We start from the raw sequence: 11,058 nt of genomic DNA, 5'->3' as shown, positions 1-11,058 counted from the left end.
ACTCGCTGGTAGCAGACGGGGGGGCCGGGGAGGAGGCGCCCCGCCGTAGAGACAGCAGCTGAGCAAGGCTGATGACAGCACCACGTGGATACCAGACGAAGGGTCTCTTTGACCTGTGGACAAGGGACCTGACCATTGCCCTGAAGATGCTCCCTCTCCACATCGCTGTCGACCACGGCAGACAGTCCCAGAGCTACCTAGGCCCCTTCCCCTCTCCTGTATGTCCACCCGTCTTCCCCCTTCCTAGCACCTCCCTCTGGGCCCCCACTCATTTCGTAGGGCACTGCCAAGCCTTAGGGATGACACACGAGGCTGGGGAGGTGACTGACCACTGCTGCCCAAAGACGACGGTGGAGAGAGCACAGCGAAACATCCCAGAGGAGTTCAAATGGGCTCTGGGGTCGTTTCCTGGGGTCAGCAGTTCTCAGCTGGGGCCATTCTGACACTCTCCCCGGGGCTTACCGGGCCATGTCTGGAGACAATTTTGATTGTTAGGACTGGGGCATGGGGTCCGGGACAGGGACAGGCACAGTGGGTTGGAATCTAGAGGGCAGAGGCCGGCCATGCTGCTAAATATCCCATAATGCACAGGACCACCTCCAGAGACTGAGCTGGCCCCAAATTTCAACAGCTTATAAACTGCATTTTTTTAGACAGATGTTTTTTAAAAAATAGGAAATTGGCCATTCATTATGAAGGGTAGCCTATTTGAGGGGAACTTTTCAAAAATAAAAAGTGTCAGAGAATCTTGCAGAGATTCCACGCCACTGGGCTGTGAAAGAAAGGGTGTCATTCTAGGCCCTGTTCTGTGGATTAAGGCTTAAACCCAAAGGTGACTCAAGGGTATTGAGCCTGTAGTCTTCTCAGGGTCAAGAAACTGGTCGAAATCACATGCAAGATGTCTGTGCATCTTTGGGAAGAATGTGTTCATAAGATTTTCAAAGGGAGAAATGGCCCAGAAAAGTCTGAGGATCAGGTGCCTCTTCTCTGACCGGCACTGCACCTCCTCTCATTCCCCTTCAGCTGTGACCTCACTGTCCAGGACCCTGGCCATGCCCTCCCCTCAACCCTGACCCTGACACCATAGAACCCACAGTGCTCCTCATCACAGGGCAGTCTTGTGGGGAGATACTGTTGCCTCAATAGGCACAAACAGACATTGGGGCACCTTCTGAGCTTCAGAACCAGAGCCAGGCCTGTCCTACACATGTCGCAGACACATACCTGGTTTACCTTAACTTCATTTGGGTCGGTCACTCGGTCCAGGCCGTAGTCCAGCACATCGTTCACCCCGGGCTGAATGGAATAAAGCAACATGAGGATCAGTATGGAGAGAGTCTCCAGTTTCTGGCTCATTTGGGGTCTTGGCCAAGCTGCCTACTGTGAGATCACACTGGAAAGGCTGCAGCTTAGCTCACAGGGTACCGTGAAGGGTGTATATTCTCCAGGGAGCTGGTGAGCTTTATGGGAGCCTTTCTGTCACTACAGCATTCCCAGTACCCAATATAGTGGGATGGAAGGATAGAAGTATGGGTGGGTAGAAGGATGGATGGATGAGAAGATAGATGGATGGATGGATGGATAAGAAGATAGATGGATGGATGGATAGATGGATAGATAAGAAGATAGATGGATGGATGATAGATGGATAGATAGATGGATGGATGAATGGATGAATACATAAGAAGATAGATGGATGGATGGATAGATGGATAGATAAGAAGATAGATGGATGGATGGATAGATGGATAGATAAGATAGATGGATGGATGGATGGATGAATACATAAGAAGATAGATGGATGGATGGATGGATGGATGGATAGATGGATAGATGAATGGATAAGAAGATAGATGGATGGATGAATGGATGGATAGATGGATGGATGGATAGATGGATAGATAAGATAGATGGATGGATGGATGGATGAATACATAAGAAGATAGATGGATGGATGGATGGATAGATGGATAGTTGAATGGATAAGAAGATAGATGGATGGATGAATGGATGGATAGAAGGATGGATGGATAAGAAGATAGATGGATGGATGGATAGATGGATAGATAAGAAGATAGATGGATGGATGGATAGATGGATAGATAAGATAGATGGATGGATGGATGGATGAATACATAAGAAGATGGATGGATGGATGGATGGATGGATAGATGGATAGATGAATGGATAAGAAGATGGATGGATGAATGGATGGATAGATGGATGGATGGATGGATAAGAAGATAGATGGATGGATGGATGGATGGATGGGTGAGTGGATGGGTGGGTGGATGGATGGAATAGAAGATAAAATATTTGTTTAAAAAATATTTGTTTATATGGAATTCAAATTTTTAACTAGACACTTTGTACTGTATTTGCTAACCCTGGTAACTTAGCTCAGGGGGCTACCATGGAGTTGAATATTAGACCTACAGTCTAGACAAAGAAGATACAAAAGAAGCCAACAGAAAATGGAAGGGGAGAACAGGAAAAGGGAGCCACTGTCCTCTCCCTAGTTGTTATAATGACAAATAATGACGAGGTACTTCTTACATGCTAGACATGGCCCTCAGCCCTGGTGGCCCATGGTGAATGCAACACAAGACCCATGCTCTTGAGACATCACCAGTGACATATGGAGGCCCTTCCTTAACTGGTGGTAGCAGAAAGTGGGGAGGAAGGAGATGACAAAGCTACTTAGCAATTAATCATACAAACCATAAATTACAGATGTGGGCCAGCCACCTTGGTTGCAGCAGTTACACAATGCTCCCCGAGGTCAAGGCCACATGGGAAGGTCACAGTTCTTTTCCAGAGGTCTCCCCATGTGTGCTGGATGCATACACATGCCCATGAGCCAGGCTGGCAGAGGTTGGGGGATGGACAGCAGTATGAAGACTCTATTTGGGGGTGCCTGGCTCTCTCTCCCTGTCTTACTCTCTCACGGGAAAAAATAAATAAATAAACTTTTAAAAAAATTATAGATGATATGACCAGCAGATAGAGTAATGGTGACATTGTTAGACTCCCATGAAGTCAACCATGATTCAAGTTCCAGACCCGGCAGCTTGAAACTCACATCAGGTGTGTAAGCGTGCATGCCCAAGATCCCAAGAGAAGAATGGAGGAGAAGGGATTGTGGTGTGGCCATCCCCCCAGGGGATAATTTCTAGCTTTCTGTATCTCTGTCTCTCTCTCTCTGTCTCTCAGCGAGGGCACGTGTTCTATAGAAAATATCTCATATGGGACAAGTGCTGTGAAGGGACAATACAGAGGCTCAAGCCAGCCTGCAGGAGATCTAATCTCTTGTGGGACTGGGTGGAAATGCAGCCATTAGGTTCAGTGCCTTTGCTTACAGAGGGCTCTAAGAGATGATTGGTCCATCTGATATGAGGAAACTCTCCCACTGTAACTGAGGACAGACTTCAGAAACACACACACACACACTTGCATTCACATGCTGTCTTACACACACACCTGCACATGCTCTCAGTCTCACACATTCACACTCATAAGGACATACACTTACACACATTGACATGCATGCACACCCTGGCATGTGCCGTCCATGGTGCCCTCGGGCCCTATCTGGCTGTTTGATGCCTTCCAAGCAGAGGCACTGCCCTCCTTGGCGGTGTCGGTTGTTTGTCTGCTGCAGCCTTGACTTACTTCCCCAGCTCTTGCCCTTGAACTTGCCCCATGTGATAGAAACTCAGCTGCCCCAGTGCTCAACAGCACCCGCATAGTGAAGTTGGTCTAGGATGCCCTCAGCGGCCAGACTGGGCAGCCTTGGATGGAAGACATGTGGCCATCTTGCAGGCTTCATTACTCTACCAGCCTGACCAGACCCAGTCTCCACAGACTGTCTGGGCCTATTCCTCTGGCTGCCCCGCTGCCCAGGCGCCTGCCCCTCTGGGCACCTCTGTAGACAGGAGTCACGGAAGTGGCAGTTCCCTCTCAAGCCAGGGTTCCATCCCAGGGCTTGCCCTCCAACTCCTCCAGGGGGGCTGCCTTTCTGCCTCTGCTGGTTAGTTTGATATTCAGACAAGTGACCAACCAATTTAGAGCCCTGATCACCAGAAAGTAGCCTCTGTCTTCTAGGCCTGAACAATGGACAGATCCTTGGAGGTGTGAAGTCACAGAGGGCATGAGATGCAGGGAAGGCACCCAGATGATTCATCTAAAGGGATCCTGTCTCCCTTCATTCATTTACAAAACTGTTTGTGTAGTGCCCAGATCTGGACTTTGCTCCATTTATGTACAAGTGGGAGAAGAGTATCGTTTTCCTCCACTACTGGATGCTGAATCATGCTGGCATGTGTGCTCAGGATGGAAAGTGGGGCAGATCCCTCAACTACAACCACCCATGTCTAAAACTGGCCTCTTCCAGAGAGGTGCGTCCTGACACGGCACCTGGCAGACATTCTCCCCCTGTGTGAAGTCAGTCCACCCTCACTGCGCCCTGGGGAGCGCTGTTCACCTGTCATGGCAATTGGAATGTTGAGCACCTTGAACTGGGAGAGTCTGCCAGGTGTTGTCAGACATTCACATCCCAGCACCGCACAAGCTACTGGCCCTCACTGAGCCTTGATCTCCTCACCGAAAAACGAGGTGATGGTACTTCCTACTTCATAGCTATGAGGTCGTCTGTGCCAGGAGCCGGACACAGACACCTAGGACTTTGAACTGGTGGAGCCCAGAGCCCAGGGAAGGATTTGTGGTGCAGACATGTACAAGCCGGTGAGTCAGGTCAGTGCCTCCAGGTCGGCTGCTCCACACTTCGCAAAGCCCAGAGCTGTGTCCACCCTAGCTGGCTTTTCTCCCACTGAACTGCCATTTCTTTGAGTCTCCCAGAGAGAGTAACTGTCTGTGAGCTCCTGGGCTTCCTGGGCTTTTTGGTCAGATTGCTACATTTCTAGGCTGAGGTCCCCTGCAAACAGACCTCCATCCTCCTCAGACCAAGAGGCGGGAGGGAGTGTTTTAAGAGAGTCAGGAGAGCTGGGTGCAATGCACTGACCACTGCTCCAGGCTGGACTTTGGGGAGTGGCCCTAAGAGAAATTAGAGCACAGAGCATATTTGGGTCCCAGTAGTGTTACAACTACTCTGAGGATCAGAGCTTCCTTCTGAACTTGGGTGCCCAGGGCTCTCAAAAAGAGATGAGGCACATCTGAGCCCAGGCATTCTGTTTGAGCAGCAGACTCCAGCAATGTTCTAATGACCGCAGAGGTCAGTAAAGGACTGAATCACACCAGACATCATGTGACAGTCATGAGTGGCAAAAGCCTACAGGGCTAAGACAGAGGGCTCTGCCGTCAGCATGTGGGTTTAGATCCTACAGTTCGGTTCACACTCGCTGTGTAACTGGGGGCAACCTCCCTGAGCCCCAGCCCCCTTCTTGGCACAGTGAGAATAACAGTGTCGTCTACACAGGGCTGCAAGGATGAAGTAAGACAGTGCATGTGGAACGCTTAGCACAGCCAGTTCTCAGTTCAGGTCTGCTGTGATGATGAGCAATGACGGTGACAATGGTACTGGTGGAGGTGGAGAAAGTGGAGGCAGTTAGGGAGGAGGGAGAGAGAGGTGAGGGAGGCCACGGAGACACACTGTCACATTGATGTACCGCTGTATCGTGCTGTGAGAAGCCTGCCAGCCACGTGCCTGGCGGGGGTGGAGAGCTCACCCCAGGAGAACTGGGGAGAATGCGGATGATCTGTTTTCCATTTCCTTCCCTATAGGCCTCCTGGTTACAGGGACAGAGGGGAGGAGAGGGACCCTGGAGAGACGATGTGCCCAGGTCATGTATGTGCCTTTGCCAGGAGGGCCATCCTGTTGGCACTTGCATACCATGGAGCCTCTGCTTGTGTTATGAAGCCATTCTTCATCCTGCAAGATGCAGGGTCCCCTCGGTCATGGTTCCTGTGGCCACTGGGGCATCTTGCCGAATGAGTGGCATATCTGCCATTTCCCCTTATCCTCGCAAAGTGAGGTTTTTCTGGAACACACAAAGATATCGCTCCCAAGCTACCAGTGGGGAGGTGTGTGCTTGGCAGTGGCAACAGGACCCTGTGCTCTGTTGCCCAGTCTCCAGGAGCCTGCATCAGGCATCTGCAAACTGTCTCCTCCTGCGGGCAGTCTGACCATCTTGCATCTAGAAAAAGCAACCCTGAAGCAAAGAAAAAAACCAGACTGCACGGGACTCGAGCCCAGGACCTTAGCCCCCACAACACAGAATGTAAACTTCCACACCCATGGATGGAACACCTTAAAGAATCTGTTTTGAACATAGAAAGAAAATAAGCACAGAAAGAAAACACAGCCAAAATCTGTGGGCTTGAAGCTCAAAATTCCATCAGCTTTGGCACGATGCCCAACCCAGTTCACTTTCTGGTTCTGAGAACTCCTGATACCTGCTAGGCAAGGAAACACGTTTATTTTAAACTCTTGAGTTTCCAGAATCTCTTTCATGTGGCCCACCTCCCATGACCCACAGGCAGCACTGGGGTCTGACATAGGAGGAAACTGAGGCAGCAGAGTTTGTCCCAGGAGGTAGCAGCTGCAGCCTGCTTCTCCATGCTGGGGAATGAGGCCACCACCTCCGAAGGATGTGCTGGGACAAGGTACAACAGCTATGCCCAGCTTGCCTCTCTGGGCCACTGAAAGTCCCAAAGCCAGGAGCCACCAGGTAGTGCAGTGGTTAAGGTGCTGAACTCCCACATGCCCGGCTACAGTTTGAGTCCCAGACCTGGTGTCTTGAAAATCACATCAGGTGCATGTCCATGTATGCCCAAAATTTTAGGAGGAGAATAGAGAAGAAGAGATTGTGGCATGGCCGTCCCCCTGGGGGATAATTTCTCTTTCTCCCTCACTGTCTCTCTGTCTCTCTCCAGCAAGTGCACACACCCTATGGCAAAAAATAAAATCAATTAATTAATTAATTAATCCCAAAGCCAGACACACAATGTGCTCCAAGTAACGACAAACTTGGCCCACACTATTCCTTCCTCTGTCTCAGCTGCTGAGGACTGGACCTCGGAGATGGGAAAGAGAGGGCCAAAGACAGCAGGGACAGCTTTGGCTCTGCAGCTCCCATCCGCATGGCTTTTTTTTTTTTTTTTAAATTTGTTAGAGGGCACATGCACTTGCCAGAGAAAGAAAGACAGAAAGAGAACATGAGGAAATACCCTCCATAGGACATGGAAACGTCGCAATCCCTTCTCCTCCATCTCTCCCTCCTGTCGGGATTTTGGGTGTCCATGCACACATGCCTGGTGTGTTTTCCAAGCCTCTGGGTCTGGAACCTTGCAGTCAGCCCTGTGACATCCAGCCACCTTAACCACCAGGCCATGAGCTGACCCTCTCATGACATTTTAATTTCCTATTTTGCAGCCTGCGTTCTTGCTTATTCTTCTAACATTCCTCTCCAAAGCCCCAGTCTTCATGAAAGACAAACAGGTGCCTCCTGCCCTAACAATGACAGGTGGGCCATGACAGACCCCATCCACACAGGCTGCATTTTCCTTCCAGCCGAGAGGCAGCTGGATGCTCCCCCTACCCTGAGCAGCTCCTCCTGCTGAGCAGTTCTAACCCAGAGGGAGATGAGCTGGTGACAAGCATGGCGAGTGTAGGGGGAGGCTCAGGGAGAGACGCGGGAGTCGGTAGGACAGCACTCACCGGGCATCGGTGCACCAGCCAGTAGGCCTTCTCCTGGCAATCCAGCGCATACCTGTCTTCTTTGGTCCTTTCCTTTCCAGTCCTGAAAACCAAAGCCACAGTTGAGGCCAAGACGTAGTTTGTATCTTTCGCTCAGTCATGGCCCCATTCCTGGTGATCTGGACTGCTCTCTCCGTCTGGCCAAATAATGCATATGAACCATAACAGCACACTTGGATGCTGGGTTCCATTCTAACCACTTTCACAGCTATTAACTCATTCAAGCCAATCAGTATTGAGGCAAAGAGGGGCTGAAGGCCTCTCCAGGGCCACATGGTCAGCGAGTGGCAGGGTAGGACTCGAACCCTGGTTGAGCTTCCCTGATAGCCCTGGGCTACAACAAGATGATGACTAGCCTTGATTAGCCCTGGAACCACATCAACCTCACCACCGGAGCGAGCACCGAGGGCCTTCTGGGCTGCCGTCTGAGCACCTGGCGTCGGGATTTCTCCGTGCTTTGGCGAACAACACAAGCAACACCTGGACATGCAGGCAGCAATTTCTGTGACTGTGACAGGGCAAACACTGGCGTCGGGAAGTCCTCTTTCTCTCTACCTGTTGGTTTGACTGTCACCCCAAAGAATCCGTGCCAAGGCAAGGCTTTTTCTGAGCCTAATATTGTGAACGGCAGTCTCCGTTCCCTCTTCTCTCTCAGGCTCCCCTTCCCCATTATGGACAGGAAGTGATGCTGGGCTGTCCTCCTCCAGGAGCAAGGAACACTAATTACCCTGCCGCGGGCCCCAGGCGGAACCATTTCCACGGCGACCTGTCCTCCCGCTCGTTTTCCCAGGCAACGTGGGATGACGCACATGCCCTCTGCACAACAGAGTCGGTGGATTTATTTCCTTGCTAATGTACCGTGAATAACATAATAACATCCAGAGAGCCGGTGGGTGGACGGCGCCATCCCAGTGGGGTGTTTTGCCAACCTCCTCTGAAAATGAAATGTAAACACGATCGTTCCAACTGGCCCTGACAGGCGAGCTGGATTTTCTGCCAGATGAACTAGCCCCAGCCCTCCGAAGGGTGGGCCATGGCGGCGACATGGTTGCCTGTTGGATAGCCTTACTAATGGACTCAATCCCTAATTTACCCCGAGGGTCCTTCCTGGCTTTGCACTTCTCTTTTTTTGTGATAGATGTGATTGAAGGAGAGTTGTGATAAATGGAATCCAAGACAGCCAGTGAGCCAAGAATGATTTAGGTTCATTCTACAGGTTGAACATCTCTAATCTCAAAGTCCAAAATCCAAAATGCTCCAAAAATCCAAAACACAGTAAGTGCCAACATGATGCCAAAAGTGAAAACTTCCACACCTGACCTCATGAGATGGGCCACAGTCCAGATGCTGTACTATTTATTTTAAAATATTATATAAAACTCTCTTCAGACTACATATATAAGGTGTATATGAAGAGTAAGAGAATTTCATATTTAGACTTGGATCCCATCCCCAAGACAGCTCATTATATATGCAAATAGGTGTGCAAATATTCCAAAATCTGAAAAATTCAAAATCAGAGACATTTTTGATCCCCCAAATTTCAGAAAACAGATATTCAACCTGTATCATAATATCTTTTTAACTACATTTGTTTTTATCATTCATTCATTTGTTTTATCATTTATTTGTTTTATCATTCATTCATGGATTTACTGATCTCCCGCCATGTTCCAAGCACTGGGAATATACTGGTGTAGCAAATAGATGTCCCTGACATTAAGCGGCTTTTGGTCTAAACATTACAGAAATAGTCAAGAAATAAATACAGAATTAGAAATTGTGCTATGTGCCGTAAGTAAATAATTAAAGGTACGATCATGCATAATCAAAGATGAATTTTTGTGGTGATTTAAAAATATTTCTACAATTCTTTGACATTCTTTCCATTGATAGATGGGTCTACGTCCCTGCCCCAGGAGGCCAGGTGGGTCTTGTGACTGTTTCAACCATCACAGTATGTCAGGCATGGCACTGTATAACTTTTTTTTCTTGAAAGAGTTTTGCTATAGGGCAAGTGTGCTCGCTGGAGAGTCGAGATAGACATAGAGACAGAAAGGGAGAGATCACCCCCCCAGAGGGGATGGCCATGCTGCAATCCCTTCCCCTCCATTCTCCTCTCGGGATCTTGGGCACGCATGCACACGCGCCTGGCATGTCAGCAGGTCTGGGACTATAACTGAGGTCGACTATGTGGGAGTCCAGCAATGTAACCATGATGCCATCCACTGGTCCCAGAACTGTATACATTTGAGGCTGGGCATAAAGGTGGGACATCTCTCACTTCCCTTGCTGGAAGATGTGCTCTTGAAGCCTCCAACAACCATCTAGAAGCAACCTGACTGCCTCAGTGCTACCATCCACACACAGGAAGGTTCTCAGTTCCCTGAGCATGCTGTGCTCATACTTGCCCATATCTGGAGCTGGTTAAAGGTTGGGGGTATAAGGCAACATCAAGACCCTGTTGGAGGTGTGTCTCTCTGTCTGTCTCTCTCTTGCTCAGCTCACATGCTCAAGGAAGAAATACATAAATGGATTCTTAAAAATATCTCCTTATGGTTCCCAGTGACCCTCAGTACAAGGAACCGCCAGCCATGGGCGCTCTCCTGCCTCCAGGCTCTGGTTCTGCCTCCTTAGAACACCCTTCTGCACACCTCATCCTTCTGTCATCACCATCCTTCTTCACCAGGAAGCCTCCTACACAGCCACCAGGTGCAGTGTCATCTCTGCAGCTCTGGCCCACCTCTCCGTGGGACCTTCATCCCACAGGAACATCGTGGCCTGCTCACTCATCCCCCTAACCTCCTAGAGTGTCTGGGTACCCCCTATGGCTAGCTCCGCATTCAGCAAACCAATGCCCAGTAAAGGTTCATTTTAATAAAAGGAAACAATGAAGGAAGGACATGGGAGGACAGTTTGATCTCCACTCACCTATACTGCTCTTTGGCCTGCATGATAACAAAGTCCCACTTGTAGTTAATTTTTTTGTTCAAAAAATTGTAATTTTCCTAGAGGAGAAAAACAGAATGAGAACATAAGCCCTGTGACATATGCCACATGTAGCAGGACAGAGAAAAATAAAAGAAGAAGAAGAAGAAAGAAAAAACCCTAAGCTACTGAGGACAGGACCCTGACTGCGCAGCAATGGCAGGCCTGCCCAGGGTCCCAAGTGTCTACCACAGTGTTTCCTCAAGGGTCACACAGAATTCTCAAAAAGCCTGCACAGCAAGCTTAATTTCCTTGCTTTTGTTTATTTATTTGTTTAAGTAAATATACCCCCAATCTAATTAGGAAGAAAGGATTAGGGATAAGAAAGAGTAGGGAAACTCAATATTCAACAACAG

The 11,058-nt window shown here is 49.2% G+C and overlaps 1 protein-coding gene across 2 annotated transcripts in view; it reads right to left on the bottom strand.

Moving 5' to 3' along the window:
- The window catches only part of RGS9 (regulator of G protein signaling 9), a 70,182-nt gene that overhangs the window by 40,326 nt on the left and 18,798 nt on the right, over positions 1 to 11,058 (bottom strand). Inside the window, exons 7-9 of one of the 2 annotated variants that reach the window (XM_006146755.2) lie at positions 10,646 to 10,722; positions 7,676 to 7,757; positions 1,225 to 1,296 (exon numbers count right to left, since the gene is read on the bottom strand). In XM_006146755.2, the coding sequence (XP_006146817.1) occupies positions 1,225 to 1,296; positions 7,676 to 7,757; positions 10,646 to 10,722 (231 nt within the window). The remainder of the gene's footprint in view (positions 1 to 1,224; positions 1,297 to 7,675; positions 7,758 to 10,645; positions 10,723 to 11,058) is intronic. The other variant, XM_006146756.2, reaches the window with a different exon arrangement.

The sequence above is a fragment of the Tupaia chinensis genome, unplaced genomic scaffold (assembly GCF_000334495.1).
Source record: "Tupaia chinensis unplaced genomic scaffold, TupChi_1.0 Scaffold000187_1, whole genome shotgun sequence".
Classification (NCBI taxonomy): Eukaryota; Metazoa; Chordata; class Mammalia; order Scandentia; family Tupaiidae; genus Tupaia; species Tupaia belangeri.
Note: the sequence above shows the minus strand (reverse complement) of the source record. Positions and strands in the feature narration are given on the sequence as shown.